Here is a 21,850-nt window from a genome sequence, read left to right as displayed (position 1 = left end):
TTAGACTTGATTTAAGAGAATGTATCTTAAATATAAGTTTACTTTGTATATAAGTGTATTTTTTCACTTTGTTACACTTCTGCGAGTGCAGTAAAGACAAAATATACTTATATTCAAGATCTATTCTCTAAAAGCAAGTCTAATGTGCCTCAGCTGGGTTCAGTTTCAGTCACTCCCCCTTAGATCGGGACACTTCGTACAACTCGAAGAGACGCTGACCGCACACAGAGAAATGGCAGTTTTGGAGTTTGTAGTTATTTACATGATCTGCTTCCGTATTATTTGAACTTTAATAAAGCTATAACGTATTAAATATGACAGCATTTAAGATGTAACGCCGGGGTGTTTCCTTTAAAGACGCTCGACATGTGAGTTTTGCTTAAGGGCTCCGCTTATTCCAAAAACGAGAGTGCTTCTGTATTTACTTATTTGGTATTTTTGTATAATTTCCTCACACTTAGCAATCTACATCACCTGAAGCTGTTTGGAAAGTTTAGACTGCATCTGGACTGTGAGCGGGGTAATTCTTCCACTTCTTAGTCAGGCGTGTACTGCAGTGCTGCTCTCACGCGTCATCATTAGAGTTTCAAATGATCTCATGTTGCGTTAAATGAGATCAAGCAACTATTCGACAACGAAAATTTTTATTGACAATTTTTTATTGTCGATGTTGTTGATGACATCGACTAATTGTTTCAGCCCTAGTCATGAGCTGGCTCAAGCTGGTTGACCAGCTACCATGTTCCAAAAACCAGCTTGACCTGGTATGACCAGCTGGTTGCCGGAAGACCATCTTGGACCAGCTAAAGACCAGCTAATGAGCAGCTTGGACCAGGTAGAAAACCAGCTACCTTGTTCCAAAACACAGCTACCAGTTTAAGATGGATTTTTTCAGCAGTACAACTTGAGAAAATACTTGTCTGGAGTGTCTTTTTTGGACTGGTTTGACAACAAAGTAGTTACTGGATAAAATATTTGGGATGGGATATGTAGTAAATATGACAATAAAAATATAGTAGCGAGATTATGCATTTATGTTCCCTGACAGTTTTACAGGTGGACTGTCATAGAGATTATTAAGTAACAAACTAACTTTGTTACCGAAGGATAGATAGTATCATTAACTTTCGTAAGATCTAGAAGGAGATTGTTTTTATTATGTAATTGCTCCAAAAACAAAAAACAAAAACAAAAAAACATGTGCATATGTTGTATTTTTCTGTTATTATCTATTTTATCTACAATTGTCTTTTTCATTTTATTTATTTTTTTAACTAAAGCCTTGGCAGGATTAATAATTATTAACATCATAAGATGCTGTTAGACAGTAGATTTTCTTGTAACAAGAGTTCATATGATCATTACATGCTGACTTCCAGTGTCTGGTTAAATTATACCACTTTGTACCCTTTGCAGAGTTAATCCACATCAAAATATTGATCATTAAACACTCATGCCTGATTGTACAGTGGTTAGATCGATAGCGGATTACATGGAGTGTCCTTGTGAAGAAATGTTGCCCCTTGCACAGCAGCCAAACCCTTTACGTAACATGTATGCGTTATGATTATATTTTCAGCAACTTTCAATAGACTTATCACAGGTATTCGTAAGACAATGTTAGTCCTATAAGATCAAGCACAAACCATCAGTTTGGAAGTGTTAATTCTTCGCAGAATATTGTTCAGTACCTTGGACAGCTCATGTCCCAGACACATAAGGTCCATTTTTAGATATTAAAATTTGTATTTTACTGGGGATGCTCAAAAGCAGCCTAACTATATAGTGCATGTATTTTAGTGCATGGCCCATACCAATTGGCTTGATTTAAGGAGGTATTCTTAATGGACCTTTCTGTAAACCTGTTGGCAGACACAACACCATCTGACGGGAGACACCAAAATTGTATTCACCTTACAATAAGTAATCTGTCTTTAATGATGTTTGGTAATCAGAACTTGCAAGATAAGGTATGCTTACATTCCTTTGTAGCATTTTAGAATAACAATAGAAGTATTCAACCAGGTTCAAGCAAGGAAATTGCTCATTGCTGTGTCCATAGATCAGACATTTATGACTCTGTCTCGAGCGGCTCAATAACTATGCCAGTAACTATCTAAGTGTTACACATTGCTGCTCAGCTTCAACCAGCAGCATACCTTGCTGATCAGGAAACTGCATGTGTAGACTTTGATCAGAACAATTTATTGCACATTGCTCTGAGAGAACTATGGATCTTTCTAGACTGTGTAAAAATATAGTTACCTTATAGATAACTATCCACCTTTACACTATCATAAATGCACTTACTGTACATTTCATGTTGGAACAATTATTTTTGTCTATCAATGAGCAGGTCATGATCAGATGTTTCACACTTCGCTCTGACCTTTATCCTCAACTTTGGCATCTAGCCTTTGTTGTCATGGCACCAGTCTTAGACCTGTGCCTGTATTTTTGAACTCTTTGCATAATTTACTTTTTGTATTTATAAACCTTTAAACTTTCAGGACATAATGTTTAACTCAAGTTACAGATTAAAATGTATTAATATGCTTTTGCAGGAATTATCATGAAAAGGAATTGTGAAGAACGTAAAGATATAAAATCTTTTTTAAACTGGAGTTTTTTTGTTTTTTTTACTTGACCTAAGAGGTTTAGCACACTGAGGAATCAACAAAGTTGTGTTGACTAGATTTTGTCCAAAGCTCAACATGTTCCATTCCTTGTCAAAACATATAATGATCAGTGTAGCACAGCTGACTCTTGATATTACATAAGCTCTCATGGTCACACAAAATGGATCATGTTCTAAGGTTTCTCTGATATTCACACCATTTTGCTGACATACTTATCTGAATTCCAAAAACAAAACTCTTTAGTTTTGTGCAAGAGAGCACTCTGGCCTCAGTTATCATGTATTTGTATATGTGTATTTTACACATAACATGTCTATGACATTTTTTTAAATCTTCAGGATTTTAGATTCATATTTACATAAATGTTAATGACATTTTGCCTTCATTAGTTCAAATGGTCCTTCAGGTAACAAATTAATTTTTGAAGTTCAAATATTCCATGCACTCTCTCAATTAATATGAGGTCATAAAAACTTCATGCATAAAATGAATTAGCAAAATGCAGTTAAAATATTTTAGATGGAGTATAGCATGTCACACTGCAGAACTTGTTAACTTATTGAATATATCTCATGTCAACTACCCACTGTAAACCCAAATGCTCAAAATAATTAATTGTTTTGAGTAGGAAAAAAATTTAATCATACAAATTATTACCTTGATGAGTATTTAAAACATTCTCTTTGTTTTGAGTTCACGAAACTGACACCTTTTATGTAAACTGATTTTTATATATTTATTAATATATATAATATATATAATGAATTTGTCTCTTTAAATTTACTGGAACTTAAATGTAACATGACACTCAACAGGGAGAGTAAATGTTAAAATTAAGTGTTATATAATGTGTCTTTGTGCAAGATGAATGTCAAAGGGGAGACTTGTTAGTATTTAATGGTTTGTTTTGTTATTTCTAAGAGTTTCTGTTAAAGTTTTCAGGGGTTACCATTAGGATGGGTACGAATTAAGATGGTTCAACAGAACATTGCTTTACTCAAAGAGCAAACTGCTATGCAAATCAAAACAGTGTTTCCTATTAGCATGCATTCAGCATGCTAGCATTCACTGTCCAAGCTACTTCTAACTACTGTGGATATAGATACTCTCTGTTTAAAGTATTTAAATTGAGCTTACATGATCATTTTAAGCTCAACAAAAATTGAGTTAAATTTAAAATTAAGTGCCATTAAAATGTGTTAAATTACTCAATATTTCAAGTTAAGGGCAATTAACTCGAATGTGTAGTTCAAAATCTAAATCTGAAAGTTCTATAAACTTAAACTAGGGAGTTTATTATCTTAAATTTGATGTAACTGATTGCCTCAAATTTGTTGAGTTCTGATTCCTTTTTAGAGTTTACAGTATACCCATAGCCATACATCCTATTTCATTCTTTCTCCACTATTGTTAGATATTTGTCAGCTATCAGGTTAGCTGCTGATATGGTTTGAGTACTGGTAACTCATGAATAGAAGCTAAAGGGTTCGGTAAACTGCATGTGTTTGTGGTTGTTCAAGGCCACCACATAATTATATCTATAAGATAAGATATCTATACCAAATAAGGTCATGCTCTCTGAGTATGACATCATCAAGAAGAGTTTACATTTTTACTGTCAGCTGTCTACTCAATCCAAGCTAAATAAATAAATAAACAAACTTTAATAAGATTTTAAAGGGATAGTTCACCCAAAAATTAAAATTCGCTCATCATTTACTCACTCTCATGCCATCCCAGATGTGTCCCAGACTTTCTTCTGCTGAACACAATTTTTAGAAGAATATTTCATCTCTTTAGGACCATACAATGCAAGTGAATGGTGGCCAGAAGTTTGAAGGTCCAAAAAGCACATAAAGGCAGCATAAAAGTAATCCATATGACTCCAGTGTTTTAATCCATGTCTTCAGAAGCAATATGATAGGTGTGGGTGAGAAACAGATCAGAAATAGAAGTCCTTTTTTACTATAAATTCTCTCTGCCCAGTAGGTGGCGATATGCACAAAGAATGTGAATCACCAGAAACAAAAGAAAAATGTGAAAGTGAAGATTTATGGTAAAAAAAAATTACTTAAATATTGACTTTTTTCTCACCCACACCTATCATATCACTTCTGAAGGCATTAATTTAATCACTGGAATCACGTGGATTATTTTAATGCTGCCTTTATGTGCTTTTTGGACCTTCAGTGTTCTGGCCACCATTCACTTGTATGGACCTACAGAACTGAAATATTCTTCAAAAAATCTTAATTTGTGTTCTGCAGAAGAAAGAAAGTTATACACATCTGAGGGTGAGTAAATGATGAGAGAATTTTCAATTTTGGGTGAACTGTCCCTTTAATAATAAGAGTTTTCCAAGCTTGTATCACTGATTTTGTCAGTTATTTTGCCATGGTTTATTGCAGAGTGGTCTATGAAGGTAAAATAGTGCCGAAATGATTTGCATAGGCAGAGTGAGATTTGTGAGAGCGTAAATTATATTGCAAGCGAAATTTGTTTTGTGTGCACACAGAACGTTTTGTAAAGGTGTAAATCAAGTTGCAAGCCTAAGAAAAAAATAATTATCAATACTTTAATGCTTTGCATAAGTGTAATTCATGTGTGAATCTGTAATTTCATATTAACACAAAGTAAATGTGGTCTGTATTCTTCTGACTTCACTTTTGGCACTGTTTTTGCGCCTAAATATGGCCAAAAACATTCCAAACCTACAATCAGCGATATGCAAGCAAAGAAAGGGTGTCAAGAACAGCAAAAAGAATTGACCACGTAGAATCAGTCTGTATGTGTAAAATAAACTACTGCAAATGTGTAAATAACTTGTGTTTGTGGCATAAATATTTTCCAGAAATAATGCGATATACAGCACACAGTTTCATCTTCCCTTTGTTGCGCTCACACTTTTGGCACGAATTTCTCACTGAAAAGAGATTTGCAAGTGCAAGGGGGAAGAAAGGTCTACCTGCTTCTAGTAACCAATCATATGAGGTTTTCCATTACCAGTTTACTCTGACCTGATTGGTTTAATAATGTGACAGACAGCTTCTTCTTCATATGGCTCCGCGTCGTTCCTCTGGGTATCTCTCCTCTATTTAAGTGTTAGCGTGAAAGAAAAGGTAGTCAGAATACAGACCACATTTACTTTGTGTTAATATGAAATTGCAAATTCATGAAACACATGAATTACACTTAAGAAAGCATTTTGTTCTTATGCTTGCAGCTTGATTTACACCTTTAACAAATCATACACTGTGCTTGAAAATCATTTAGACACTATTTTACCTTCATAATGGTCCTTTCAATTAGACTATTAAACACCTAAAAATTGTTCACTCACCCGTATGACTTTCTTTCTTCCATGACACACTAAAGGAGATGTTAGGCAGAATGACAGCCTCGGTTACCATTCCGAGGCTAACACTCTGCCTAACATTTTCTTTTGTGTACAATGAATGAAAGAATGGGTTTGGAACAACATGAGGGTTTGTAAATATTGAGAGAAGTTTCATTTATGGGTCAATTATCTCTTTAAAAACAAATTCACTTTCCAAATGCTTTCCATTTGTAGCAAATAATCAGTCAGATTATAGAAAAGAACACAGGAGCCAGGAGATGCTTTGCATAATTTCATTTCTAATATATTTCCTACATATTATTTTCCTTTTATAATCTTTTGGTCTTGAGCAATCCAGCAAAATATTTGCACTCTTATAAGTAATAATATCATAGGCACATACATACAAAACATCCCACTGTATTAGTATTCAGGATGATGGTAACATGTAAACATATTAAGTATCAATACAGCAGAAACATATATGAAAAAAAAGTAATTCCTCTTCACTTATGATTCAAAATGATTGTGTTATAAATAATAAACTGCTACAGTATTATGACTAAATTAATACAATTTGTCTTATGTAACTATAACAATATGTGGTTATATTTCAGTCATGCACCTCATATATAACACACCCTTCAGGGGATTGAGTGACAATGACCCAAATCCCTGATCAACTGAAATTAAGAAACCATTTCAACCATTCCGTTAATAATTTAGCACCCTGAAGATATTTTTATTATTATTATTTGTTTGTTTGTCCTTGCTCATGCACTGAGGATCATTCTGTGACAGTTGTGACCTCGACCTGTTCTCTACCCTCTCACGGACATCTCCCTTTGTCTCGCACAGATCCGTCAAGGCACCAATTTATCTACCGAAAACCAGAACAGAGCTTTATTGTTCCCTCAGCCATGGGTGTGTTATAGAAAGATACAGATCCCAACAGGAGCTTGCTGAGAACATGTCTCACCTAACATTACATAACGACACTAAGAAGGCATATTAGGAATTACAATGGCAACTAAGTTAGGTGTTAGTCCAAAATGATATGTTATAGATGATGAAATACCTCTGTTATCACAGTCCTGAGCTCCTTTATTTAAGGAACTGATATTAAGCTATGTTTCTATAATGAACTCAAATAAATCACTGTTAACTGCTCTCTCAAAAAAAGTGAGGAAGTGTTAGTACAACAAGGCCTGTTGGACAATGATGCACTCCAGTGCTCCACCAAGTGGAGGTAATAAAGCACTGCACCAAAGAATCTCGCTAAAAAAAAAAAGAGTTAATCCTTAAGTCAGTAGCAAGAAACTCCTTAATAAAAAGTTAAGAAAACCCTTAATGACAATACACTTACGATTAAGGGTATTCATAACTTAAGGTGCTTCTTACAACTGGGTTCTGGTTCCTACTCCTGATTTTGCAATCTTTTCCATCACAAAATGTTTTTCTTTGTTAAACTCCCTTGAGACTTTGTTCAGAACATAAAAAGGTATTTAAACTGAAATTCTCCTTTACATTGTGTGAATGCATAGACAAAAATTTGTATACGACATTGTGCCATTTAGATTGAAATAGAAAGTGTATAAAATAATTAAAAACATTTACTGCATCAAAATGGTAGACAAACAGCTGTAAAACACACAAATATCTTGGATACAATGCATTCTTAGTGCATTCTATGCCCAAGCAAACAAATCAGTCAACTTGTGCTCATGGTCATGTCCATGTATATAGGATCTAAAACAAAAATCATTAGACTAAAACAGCAGCTGCTGGTTTAGTGTCGGAAATTGTGTATTTTTCTGTCTCTAAACTCAACATCTGTGTCAAGCATTATTACAGTCCAAATGCAGATTACATACCACTCAAATCTATACAAAACCATTTCATATCTCAAAAGAGTTTTGAGTGAAATTTTCTTCTGGTTAATACTAAACTGCAAGAGTTGGTCCTGGAAAATGCATTATCATTAACTTAACTCCCTATCATCAGACCTAACAGGCTGGTCTTGGTTTTGTTATAAATAGTAAATTACATTTGTGGTTGTGGACAAAGAGACAAGATAACACCATGATACACTGGAATGTAACACTGTTTAGTCTGGTGCTCAGATGTGGGGAGTTAGCGAATGCTCACGGGAGGAAATTCCGTTTCGTCATCCAGGCAAACAGGCCCTGCTGCAAACTCGTGTTCAGGAATCACCTCACCCTTCTTAGCTCCCCCATCCTCGGAGTACCCTGTGCAGAGAAGATTTAGGTGATCATAAACATGTGTTTGGGTGTAAATGACAGTGAGTGTATATATGTCGACAGATACCTGTGAGAGTGGCTGTAACAGGTCCAGAGGAGGGAATGGCCACAGTGGCCGCGTAAGATTGGCATGGTTGTGGTGGCTCATTAGGTTCAGACTTCTCTGTCTCCTCCGGTTCCTCATCTGATCCAAACAACCTGGTGGTTAAAAGGTGACATCAGTTAGTTTTTTAGCTCTCAACTGTTGCCACTGTAAAAAGTGGTAACCTGCAATAGTTACCTTAACCCTCTGGTGTCGGCGGAGGCGCCAAGATCAAGATCGCTTGGATTTTTTTTCGAATAACGACAGCAACGACTTAAAATACTCCATCATTGATGGTAATACAGATAAGAGGAAGACATCATTCGAAACCATAAAGGGTCTACTTTTATTTGTGTCCACTCACCATAAAAACAAAATGTTGTGCTTTTGTAAAATAAAGAAAACAAACAGGATGCACTTTCTGCTGCCTCTATTGCCGTGAACTTTTGTCTGGAGCATGTCACAAAAATCAACCGAAACTCAGCGTATAACTGTCACACAGACATGATAAATATGTCTATAGAAACCTTGAAATGCCTACTTTTAAATGAACCAATTCAAATCCAAAACAAATATTCTCTGATTATGTAATGCATATGAAACTCACGAGAGGTACAGTTTTTCTGTCTCAGCTCATTAGCTCTGGTCCAAGCACGGCCATTCATGGAGCCTGCTATTCATATGGTAATGATCTGATGCCCCCATCAATGCTGTAAAAATGGCATCAGGCGTCATTAGATTCATCGATTTGCTATCGCTTTTGAATGAAGGCACACTACACGCAGTGAATATCAACAGATGATCCTGAAAAGTCAGGAAGAATTCAAATTTTTGTCAGAAGAAGATCAAGACTCTGATGAAAAACTCTTGCATTTTAAATAACAACTTGATCCAGTGGAGGGTATAATTTCTGTTGAGTAAGTCATTTATTCATTTATTCATCTATTCATTGTTGACGTACTGTGTGATAATACGGTACAATGTGGTAAAAGAGTTAAATCAATATATTGTTTATTGTGAATGAATGGACAGGATGGTTTTCACAGTATGTTGTAGCAAAGGCTCTGGTCTAGAGGTAGACTGATAGTGGATTTTGCCAATACTGATAACTAAGGTGTTGGGAAAGGCCGATAATCGATTAATTGGGCGATAGTTTTTAAAATGTCAAAACAATTCTTATTCTTTCTTTACTTTGGCAGGCAACGAGAAAGAGTCCAATATGAATAAAGTCCCAGATGCAGTTTGTTCAACCAAAATCCCAATAATAACCAGAAAATAAAGATTTGGTACATAACATGGGGACTTTTAAGTATGAACAAGCCCGAAACACACTAGGGACTCTTATTTTGAAATGATGAAAAAATTATTGGCAACTATGTGCAAAAATGTTTACAGATAACAGATAGTTCCAAAAAGCAACTATTGGCACCGTTTAATCGGTAAAACCGATATATCGGTCTATCTCTACTCTGGTCTACAAAATTCAGCACTCAAAGGTCTTGTGAAAAATTTTTAGTATGTGTTTTATGGCCCTATTTCAGTGTCCTTCATTTTTATTTATTTTTTTGTTAACCAAGTTTAAACTTTATTTTCTCAAACATACAAATGGTGTAAGTAACTAAAATAAGCACAAATGTCAGGACATGTCAAAACATCTCCAGGATCCAAAAAACACCTCAGACTCCAGAGGGTTAAAGGGATAGTTCACCCGAATATGAAAATTCTCTCATCATTTACTGACACTCATGCCATCCCAGATGTGTATGATTTTCTTTCTTCCACTGAACACAAACTAATATTTTAGAAGAATATCTTAGCTCTGTTGGTCCATACAATGCAAGTGAATGGTGACCAGAAATTTGAAGCTCCAAAAATCACATAAAGGTAGCATAAAAGTAATCCATATGACTCTAGTGGTTTAATCCATGTCTTCAGAAGTGATTCTTTTTAGCAATTTACATTCTTCATGCATACTGGGCAGGGGAGTCATTTTTTATTGTAAAAATGACTTAAAAGTTTTACTGTTTCTCACCCATACCTATCATATAACTTCTGAAGATATGAATTTAACCACTGGAGTCATATGGATTACTTTTATGATGCCTTTATGTGCTTTTTGGACCTTCAAAGTTCTGATCACCATTCACTTGCACTTTGTTTGTGTTCAGCAAAAGAAAGTCATACACATCTGGAATGGCATGAGGGTGAGTAAATTAACTATTTGGGTGAGCTATTTAATGTTAAATTATTACCTCTAATTTATTTGAAGCAAATGTAGCTGATGACACAATGAGAGCTGACACATAATTTAATCCACATCACATACTTCTCAATATAAAACTTTCTTTAAACTTTCATAGACTCATCTGAAATTATGGCAGACAGCAACAGTGGCAAAGGTAGGACTGTCTGGTAATTTTTAAGGTGAATAGATTTCTTTAAAGACTGAAGACTCACCTGTGCTTCTGCACTAAAGTGCACTCACCCCCATCTTGAGGATCAATGTTATAGATGAATAGCTGCCCATCAGAGGAGGCCACAAGCAAACATGGAAGCCTCTGGATTCTGATTGGTCAGATGTACAGTATACAAAGTTTTCAATTAGTGGTTTTATTTTTCCTCAGTAAATATTACATTTCTAACTCTAGACTGTAGAACTCACGTTGCCAGGGCACAGACATTCCTCTGACCACCCATCTGGAGACGGACAGTAGCAAAGGCTCGGTCTTGACTCATCATGCCTGACACCTGTGCTGGGAGGTAACTGCTGGCTGCTGTGAACATCTTACCTACATATGTTGACCAAGAGGGATTTTCCTCCTCCCCACTGCGAGAGAAACATAAACACATGTACAAAGTTTAGGCATGTCAGAAAAAAATTTATATCCTGAATCATTTGTTTAAATGAATTACATTTGTAGCAAGGTTCTAAGTGGATATTGATGGTTTGTTGGTAATCACCAATCAATCAGCCAAGATGGAAAATATGCCACTCAAATTTCTAAACACAAAATGCTATTTCAAAATGCAAAAACACAGTTGACTCTAGTTTAGGTGATTGTGTATTTAGTCCCAACCATTGAAATCCATGCAACATAATAGCTGAGATCCCAGAACCCAAATATTTATAAAATGGTTCCCCTTCTTTGTTAAATAAATAGTCCGTTTTGGAGTGAGATATACATGTAAGGTATCCTATTGGTGCTGACTCCATTAAAACTTAAGATGACTATTAATGTTGTGTGAATTTACAATACCTTGGACTGTGCTGTTCCAGCTTGAAAATGTGCACTGTCTCTGTATTACTTGAGGCACAGAGGAACTGGGCATCCGGACTGAAGGAAAGGGAGCTGATGTTGACATACCTTTGATGACACAGACACACAGAGGTCAAAGGCGTACACAAAAACAGGCTCGCCAATGCCACAGTTTACACAAATGGCTCCGACTGGTTCTTCTCCTTGTGCATGATCAAAGGATGATCATTGTCTGCTTTGAGATTCTGCTTCATACCTTTTCATGCCCCGCCGAAACTCGAACAAGCGCAGTCCCTCTGGAATGGAGAACACTCGGATCACAGTGCCCTGTCACAGCAAAAATCATAGGACAAAACAATGCTCAGAGCTGTGTCCATATTTGTTTGTGTATATGGCTTATAAAGAATATTTTTAGGGCCATCAAGGTTATCATTATGCTCGATATTTTTATAACAACTCCGTATTGAGTCTGGACATTTTTTTGTAATTCCCATTATTCTCAATTGTGATTCTTATTAGATTCTCATTACTGTGATGCAGTACGTTTTTAATGTATTATAGTAAAAAAAAAAAAAAAAAAAAAAATTTAACATTTTAAAATGCAGTACAACAATTACTACCATGATGAATAAATACTTATAATATAAATATATATCGTTATAATAAATAAACGAAGTTCCAAAAGTAAGTTCGGGATAAGCTTGTTCATCTAGGACTGCCAATCATATCTATATATGTATGTTATATGAGCAACTACCTTCCTCACTCCGGTGACTATTTGTTCTGTATCTTTCCACCTCCCCATCTCAACTCCCCTTTATATTTCATAATGCCTATATAAATTATTATTTCAAAACTGTATTTATATTCCTTGTTTTAGACCAAATTTGTGGCATAATATTGATTACCACAAAAAATCATTTAAACTTGTCCCTCCTTTTCTGATTAACAATTTTTTATTGATTCACATTTTAAACACAGAAAAACAAAACATATATACACAGAATCAACAATTAACCTCCACTATTACCCCTCCCAATCCCCAACCCCACCCTGGCCCCCAACATCATCTCAGTGGTCATACATGAAAAATAAAAAATAAAAATAATATATAATCACACATATTGACCACTACACCTCTCTCCACAGCCCCTCCCCAAGAGCCCTCCAAAAACACCAGATATCCGCCCCATTTCCCCACAAACGAGTCCAATTTCCCCAGTCTTCTAGATGACCCTTCTTCAAAGGCCGCCACCTTCCCCATCTCCGAGCACCACTCCTGAAATGTGGGTGCTCCAGCCGACCTCCATCCCCTTAAAAGTACATGACACTGGTTAGGACCCAACTCTTTAATCCCTCCTTTTCTTTAGAAAAAAGCAAAAATCTGGGTAACAGTGAGGAACTTACAATGAAAGTAAATGGGGCAAATCTGTAAACGTTAAAATACTCGCTGTTTCAAAAGTATAGCCACAAGACATAAACATAAGCATAAACATATGTGTGTTAACATGATTTTTTAAAGAAAAGGACAGACAAGTTTACATTTTTGTTGTTGTAATCAACATTGTGCCACAAAAGCTGTCGACTGAACTTGTATTGAAGCCGGAATATTCTTTTAATATGCTCCAGGACTATATGAACCAGTGAACTCGTGAATATATCATTTGGGAAGTTTGGGACCAATACGATTTTTTTGACATTACAGTAATAAGAATTTAGGGAGGGTGTGCTTAGTTGTCATAAAAATGTCACATTGCAAAAAAATCTTAATGGTCCCAAAAAATAGGCTTAATTTTCATTAAGCAAAATATATTTTCTTTCTTTCTATTGATTTTGGGGTAAATATGACCCAGAAATATTCTTTACAGGTTTCATGAGATTCACCTGACTATGTATTTATATAAATGCAGGATCTTTACTCTTTCAGAAGCACTGGCCAGTTTGGTGCCAGAGGCACTGAAGGTGGTGGCAGCCAGTGGACTATCGTGGGCTGGAATCATGGTCACAGTGCTCTGCATAGGCAAAGAGAGACACATAAAACAAAGAAAAAGGATTGTCGATCAGGCATTTATCATGGGAAATAGAACTCTCATGTGCAATAACTAAATGTCGACCAAAGAAACCGCCAAACGAGCAGCTAAACTGTTTCTTGGCCGGTATTTTTACCAGATTGTTGGCATCGTAGACAATAATTTCTCCGATGGTGTCACTTCCTGGGTATGCCAAGAAAGAGTTGGAATGGTTGATGGAGAGAGCACAGAGACCTAAGGAGACACTTTGTTGGTTATACATGAACCTACAGTACATAGATTACTAAACTTGATATTTATATAGAACCAACTGTTTTCTAACTACATAAATCCAATTATTAACTCAATCTTAATCTTACCTGATGGGTTGGATGGTGTGTTGAGAAGTGTCTTCAGAAGTTTCATGTCCTTTATGTTGTGAATATAGATGGATTCTTCCAGGCAAACAACCAGTCTCTGCAGTGGAAAGAACACAGCCAAAGACACTGTGGAGTTAAACAAGTAAAGAGCAAACACAAACATTCGTCCTTCTCAAGAGCTTCATAATTGTTTATTGGCAGGTGCATTACTGCAGCAAAGCTGTGTTGTGTTTACCTGTCTGTTGAGGCGCACTGCAAGAATGTTGTTTGAGTAGCTGTAGTTGCAAATCTCAGTGCCCTTTTTGAAGTGGTAGACATTCATGCGACGTGGCATTGACTGACTCACCACCACCACAAGGCTGCTGGAGAAAAGCCTTTCCACGATATACACGTCTTGAGTTTCTGCTAAAGAGGCAGCAGGGAGAAGCACACATTAACAGTGACATACAAAAGCTACATGCAGTAGTTGTAAGAGAACATTTTAAAGGCCTTCTTTTATATGGATGTGCAACATTTAAAGGGACAGTTCACACAAAATAAAAAAATCTGTCATCATTAACTCACAATTTAATTTAATATTACTCAGTCAACAAAAATTTAATTTGTGCTCTTTTCCTCACATAAATAGTCCCTTAGAGGACAGGCTGGGAATTTCTTTCTGAAATAGTTTGCATTCCTTTGCAATAGTTTTGCGTTCCCTCACAATAAATTTATCTTGGCTTTACTACAGTAACCATATTTTAACCATGATATTTGTAGTTAAACCATAATGATAATACAGTAAAAAGAAAATATAATAATCAAAATCATAATTTTGTAGTTATTATTGTTTGCCAATAATAGCAGACAGTTTTAGGCTAACCATGTTTTGTTTTTTGGCAGAAATCATGGTTTTACTACAGTAATATTGTAGAAGCTATGAAAAGTAAGTTAGGTAAATATGTTTTTTTGGTGGAAACCACGGTTTTATTACAGTATACTGTATCTATTTAGTAACCATGCTTTTACTATAGATTAAACATGTTAATTCTTGCGGTTACTATGGTTTTACTAGAAATACCATGGTATTTCTAGTAAAACCATGTAACCACAAAGTTATGATTTTTCTAACCATAGTTTTCATTGTCCTGTATTATTACTATGATTTTACTACGAATATCAAGGTAACAATATGGTTACTATAGTAAAACCATGGTACATTTATTGCGGGGGGAACGCAAAAACTTATTGCAAGGGCATACAAAATGTTTTGTGAGGGAATGCAAACCTTATTGCAAGGGAACGCAAACTATTGCGAGAGAACGCAAATTATTGCAAGGGAACACAAAACTTATTGCGAGGGAACGCAAACTTTTGTGAGGGAATGCAAAACGTATTGCGAGAGAATGCAAACTTTTGCGAGGGAACACAAAACTTATTGCGAGGGAATGCAAACTTAATGATAGGGAATGCAAACTATTGCGAGGGAACGCAAAACTTACTGCGAATGAAGGCAAACTTTTGCAAGGGAACACAAAACTTATTGTGAGGGAATGCAAACTACTGCAAGAGAATGCAAACTACTGTGTGGTAACAAAACTTATTGCAAGGGAATGCAAACTTAATGCTAGGGAACACAAACTATTGCAAGAGAACGCAAACTATTTCAAGGGAATGCAAAATTTATTGCGAGGGAACGCAAACTTTTGCGAGGGAATGCAAAACATATTGCGAGGGGACGCAAAACTTATTGCGAGGGAATGCAAACTTAATGCTAGGGAACGCAAACTATTGCGAGGGAACGCAAAACTTATTGCAAATGAAGGCAAACTTTTGCATGGGAATGCAAAACTTATTGTGAGGGAATGCAAACTATTGCAAGAGAATGCAAACTATTGTGAGGGAACGCTAAACTTATTGCAAGAGAACGCAAACTATTGCGAGGGAACACAAAACTTATTGCAAAGGAATGCAAATTATTGCAAGGGAATGCAAACTATTGCAAGGGAACGCAAAATTTATTGCGAGGGAACACAAACTATTGCGAGGGAATAGTTTGTTGGGGGGGGGGGGGGTTATTTTCTTTTCTTTTCTTTGGAGCTTGATGGTAGAAATAACTGCCCTGTGTGGAACAGAGCAACAAGAACATTTGTTCAACATAAGAAATAAAAACATACACAACAAAGGGTGAGTAAATGATATATAAAAAAAATAATTTCATTTCACATTAGAATTTTCATTTTCTGATAAAAAAAAATCCCTTTAAACTCTATGTTTTTCTTTACATTGCACCATATTTTAAAGCATATTTTGAAATATTTTAATCAATTTGTTGTGGACTGTAGACATGAACTCAAAAAAATAAAGTGTTGCCACTGTGTAAAGTGAATCAGCAGGATATTTTGACCTCATCAAAACAGGCAGGACAACTTTATGGCCTTTATGGTGAGTTTATCACAAAACAGATGCTCACACCACAACCACGGGCCGTATAGTCTTCTTGTGAGAGACAACCTCAAATGCTAGAACTCCAATGTAAAAAATTTCCTTACTTCCTTCTCGGCAAAAGATGGAAAAATACCAACAAAATGAGATGTCATTTTAACGTATTTGTTGTGTGACTCGTTTATGATGAAATTATGATGACTACATTATGTGGCACATGATGCTTCCTCCTTTTTGCACATTAGTTTTGTAGACAACCATCCTTATATATATATATAAATAATTGGAGAAGTTCTCACTGCTCTCATGAATGCAGTCCAGTTTGTCTACCAAGGTCACAGAGAAAAGTCTGTATCCAGTTTTGGTGCCCACAGCCAATGACCTGGAAAAAACAAAAAGATCTCATGCTGTAGAATATGTGATATGTTTTTCTGACCATAAAAGTAATTTTTTTAGTAATTTCATTTAGAGGTGAAATCTGTATCGAATGTACTTTTGAATATGGAGCTGAGCAAAATTACACAGAATAATGCTGTGTTCAGAATGAATATGGCACCTGAAAGCACAAACTAATAATATAATACTGATAATTAATTATTAATAACAGAGCTGTTTGAGTCAAAAGCTGATGTAACATAAAGTGAAGGTGAACAATGATGTAATGGCTGCACAAAAAACTTGTCATCATGATACTTCTTCTGTTACTTCTGTTAAATATCTGTCATAGCCAACACAGACAGTACTGTTTGTAATTTAATACAGACAATACTTACAAAACTTAATAAAGCCCTCATAAAATGATGCTAATACAACAAAAGTCCTGACTCAATTCATTAAAAAAACGATTTATTTGGCTTCAATTTAAACAAAAGAGTTTAGGTTTGTGTGAAAGCACAGATTGCATGTACTCTTTTTAGTGTAAAAAAAAAACTTTTTTAAGACCCACTGCCCACATCTGTTATGCAGGCTCTTCATTCATCCACACATAGCTGTTCATGTCAGATCCTGTGCTTAGCATGTTCTTTACTACTTTTATTGAAAACATAAGCATGTCCACATCATTACTGGCCACAGTGTTGAATCCCAAAACAAAGCTTGCTCTGGACGCCATTTACAGCTCTATTTCAATGACTATTTCTGACATATGCTGTTAATTACAAGGTTTAGAGAAGGGCAGTGAGTGCAGTCACACCTTTTGACCTTATATTTTCCACACTGAATTTTTTTATAAAGGGATAGTTCACCTAAAAATGAAAATTCTTTCATCATTTACTCACCCTCATGTCATCTCAGATTTGTATGACTTTCTTTATTCTGCAGAACACAAACAAAGATTTTTAGAAGAATATTTCAGCTCTGTAGGTCCATGCAATGCAAGTGAATGGTGACCAAAACTATCAAGCTCCAAAAAGCACAATAAGGCAGCATGAAAGTAATCCATCAGACACGAATGTCTTCTGAAGTGATCCAATCGGTTTTGGGTGAGAACAGACCAAAATGTAACTCCTTTTTCACTGTACATTTCGTCATTGCAGTCTTTAGGCATGATCATGATTTCAAGCTTGATTACATTTCCTAGTGCTTGACGCATGCACAGAGCTAGATGCCGCTAGAAAGTGTAATCGAGCTTGAATTCATGATCACCAAGGAGACTGCTGATGTCAAGATTCATAGTGAAAAAGGAGTTACATTTTGGTCTGTTCTCACCAAAAACCAATTTGAATTTATGTGGCCTTCATTTGCTTTTTGAAGCTTCAAAGTTTTGGTTGCCATTCAATTGCATTGTGAGGACCTACAGAGCTGAGATATTCTTTTAAAAATCTTCAGTTGTGTTCAGCAGAAGAGATATCCTTGTTTGTTTGTGTTCAGCAGAAAGTCATACACGTCTGGGATGGCATGAAGGTGAGTAAATGATGACAGGATTTTCATTTTTGGGTGAACTATCCCTTTAACCCTAAAAATGTTAAGGGTTAGATCAGGTAGATATAGTTCCTTAAGGTAACAACTGCAGGTTACCACTTTTTACAGTGCATGACTATTTCAGTCGGTTGTTATTTTTGGATAAGGATTTTTTATATTATTATTATTTGTAGAGATTTCACTCACAAAAGCTATTTCTACCAATTGAAATATTAATTGAGCTGAGCATACCTGAAAAACTGTGTATACACTAAGATTTTTATTTAGACATTTCTAGAAATCCAAAAATGTATTTTTCCAGGATATTTCATGGTTTTCTATGTCTGTGTGAACCCTGTACAAAATGATTTGCTCCTAAACTGTGGAACTCGCTACCAGCTGATATTAGACAAGCACAGACCCTGAGTTTATTTAAATCATATCTTAAAATATATTATTTCAGGAATGCTTTCACTTGATTGATTAAGTCTTATTATTAAACTCTTTTTATGTGCATGTTTATATTTTGTATATTTTATTTATGCTTTTTATTCTTATATCGTGTTACCTTTACCTTGCTACCTTTAAATGGGCTATATAAAAATAGAGTTTCTTAATGTTATTATATGTATAATGATTCAAATTCCTATTAAACAAGGTACCAATGTGTGTTGTCTCCTGACTTCAATCACAAGTGAGAGATACATCAGATCGCCTGACTTTCAGTATCATGTTTTGTGTTTGATTTACTGTGCTGGACATATCAGACATGCTTCTCGGGGATGAAAAAGAACACGATTGGGTCATCTTGTCAGGAGACTGTGGACTGATCAACAGGATCACACAGTCCAGGGATTTCAGGTCTACTTGTGAGCAGAGGTGGGTAAAGTAGCAAAAAACTGTACTCAAGTAAAAGTAAATGTACTAATGTTAATAATTACTTGAGTAAGAGTAAGAAAGTATCGAATTAAAAGATTACTCAAGTAGTGAGTAACTAGTTACACTGCAGATTACATTGCAAAGATCTGATTATTCATCTATGTCATCCTTTATACCCACTGTTACGTGATAGTTTAAAAATTAATTTATTCACCCTCATGTTCTAAACCAGTATGACTTGGACACAAAAAACACAATTAAGGAGATGTTAGACAGAATTTTATCCTCAGTCACTACTGACTTCCATTTGTTTGTCATTTTTGAAAGTGAATGGTGACTGAGGATGTCAGTCCCTAACATTCTGCCTAACACCTTGTTTTTGGTTCCAGAGAAGACGAAGACACAAAGGTTTGGAACAATGACAGTGACTCTAAATGATGACAGAATATTCATTTATGGGTGAACTATCACTTTAAGGATGCTTGACAGATCGTGTTTGAAAATTAGATGAAATGGTTGGAAACGTTCTTAGCAATTATTACAGAAAAAAATAAATGTCTCATAGGCTCAATTATATTATTATGTATAATATTGTGTATTATAAGTTATGAATCAAAGCAAGATCATGCATTATTAATGCCTAATGTAGCTATTTCACAAATTTTTAAAGTCCTCCATGGATTCTTAGTTCAGTATATTCTGTAGCTTACAGTGACAAAATAATTTAGATAATTAGTTTTGAGCAATTAAAAGTGAATATGCACCTTTTCTCTCTGTCTATAAAGCACGTTTAGGCTTATTTTAGTTCAGAGCTTGTTCTCTGTTGTCCTTAAGAAAAATGCATTGCATGTGGTTTTATAACGTATATGGCTGTATGCTCGTGCTGCATTATCAGCAGAGCAAAATAACATTCTGTCTACATCAGACACGAGCGGTGCGGCACAATGTGACAAAAAAATTGCTCCCAATGACGTTGTCTACAATGGATGCGTCCGCATGGCGCTGCGACACGACAATCGCTCGCGTCTGTTGTAGACCATTTGTAACATGGATTTATAAGCACTGATGTATTGCAACACTGATATAAGAAAATGTTTAATTAAAAACAGAGGTCAAAAGAGCCCGTAAGTACAGAATCACGCTGAAACTGGCCATTACCATAACAAAGCCCACGTTATCATTATCACCACAACTTAGCGCAACACGTTTTCTTAGTTGAATCCGTAAATCTGTATGCTGAAATTCCCGCTTGTTTTGGTGTTGAATGAATGCATCACATAAACGTAACTCTTCAATTTCACTGTGTTAAATAAAGAAAGTGTTTGTTTTGAGCACTTACTGCTGTTGCTGCAGTGATGAACTTAAGTCGAGTGACAGAGCGCCACTGTAAAGTTCCAGTGCTGTAAAAGTCCCATTCAAAAATCTCTCAATAAATTACGCATATATTAACACTTACTGAATTAAAACCAGTAATGTAACGACAGTAACGTCCCCCATTGTAACGAAGAGTACATTTTTTTCATTATAATTTCACTTGAGTAGAAAGAGTAAAAATACCCACCATTAAATCTACTCTTAAAAGTACATTGAGTACTCTTAAAATGTAACTGAGTAAATGTAGCGCATTACTACCCACCTCTGCTTGTGAGGAAAAAAAGCCAGGGCAAACATTCCTCTCAGACTCTTTTCTATCTATAATGGATGAGATTATATTTATTCTAAATAGTCTTTAGATGATTTTTGTAGGGTTATGTTTGTTATGAGGTTATGAGCTTTTTTGTTGTTAGTTTATATTCGTTTGAGGCACTCCAGCATTAAGTTACATTGTAGCCCACAAGCATAGAAACTTTTTAAAACAGCATTAAAAAAAACACACAAAAAACACTTATTTACCTCTCACCTGTCTTGTGTATAACATTGTTATAACACTGTAACTAGATTTTTATATACGTGTAATTATCAAAATAGACAACAAACATCGGACAGTTCATCATGAAGGTTTGTGTTGTGAGGTTAAGTGCGGTCAATAGCATCTTATCCGATAATGCAAGAGTGATCTGCAGATGTGGAGCGCTTACGTGGAGTCTTGGTTGAAAGAGGCGCAGCACAGTCCCGGCGGGCCGCCAGTACCGTCGGCTCCCTCTCTGGTCTCCATCCCGATTCCCAACGACCTCCTTCCCTCCCTCCGCCCTGGATCGGAGGCCTGGGATCGGTTGGACCTTTTGGACAAATAGTGACAAACCGAAGACCTACCTAGAAAAACTGTATGGTCCGAACAAAGTGGAGGGACTGTACTCAGGCACTTCAACGATCCTCCTGCCTCACATGAATAAATTAAAACGCGATGTTTTTGTAAATGTACGACTTCAAGCGGAGCATAGAGAAACGGTCAACATGAAGCAAAACAAACCCAGCTGATAGTTGCTGCGTCACATCAACACCACATTCTAGTGGTTAAAGAAAAAGCGCCGTGTTGTCGTTCGGCACAGCGCTGATCTGGTCAAGTGAACTGAGATAGACGCTGATTGGCTTCAAATGCGGAAGTAATAGAAAGGGGCGTGGTTTGTCTTTGTAACTGTTGCAGTTTTACGATAACCAAAGACATTTTAACACGGAGTACCTTCATACAAATTCCAGGAATAGATACGACTTACTTACAGCTTTTACTTCCTACAAGAAATAT

General features: G+C 35.8%; 1 protein-coding gene across 2 annotated transcripts; it reads right to left on the bottom strand.

Moving 5' to 3' along the window:
• Positions 1-6,255: 6,255 nt before the first annotated feature.
• wipi1 (WD repeat domain, phosphoinositide interacting 1) lies at positions 6,256-21,843 on the bottom strand. 2 transcript variants are annotated; one of them, XM_051716677.1, is made up of 12 exons: positions 21,246-21,843; positions 16,689-16,771; positions 14,201-14,370; positions 13,966-14,062; positions 13,743-13,840; positions 13,496-13,588; positions 11,833-11,903; positions 11,577-11,684; positions 10,982-11,146; positions 10,777-10,884; positions 8,305-8,435; positions 6,256-8,225 (listed from the first exon to the last, which is right to left on the bottom strand). In XM_051716677.1, exons 1-12 carry the CDS (start codon positions 21,320-21,322, stop codon positions 8,110-8,112), a joined length of 1,317 nt encoding a protein of 438 aa, XP_051572637.1. In that variant the 5' UTR covers positions 21,323-21,843; the 3' UTR covers positions 6,256-8,109. The 2 variants fall into 2 exon arrangements, with proteins under 2 accessions (XP_051572637.1, XP_051572638.1); XM_051716678.1 differs by having other exon boundaries at positions 14,201-14,367.
• Between the last annotated feature and the right edge of the window lie 7 nt (positions 21,844-21,850).

The sequence above is a fragment of the Myxocyprinus asiaticus genome, chromosome 14 (genome assembly GCF_019703515.2).
Source record: "Myxocyprinus asiaticus isolate MX2 ecotype Aquarium Trade chromosome 14, UBuf_Myxa_2, whole genome shotgun sequence".
Lineage (NCBI taxonomy): Eukaryota > Metazoa > Chordata > Actinopteri > Cypriniformes > Catostomidae > Myxocyprinus > Myxocyprinus asiaticus.
The sequence above is the reverse complement of the archived record's forward strand: the minus strand, read 5'-3'. Positions and strand labels throughout refer to the sequence as shown.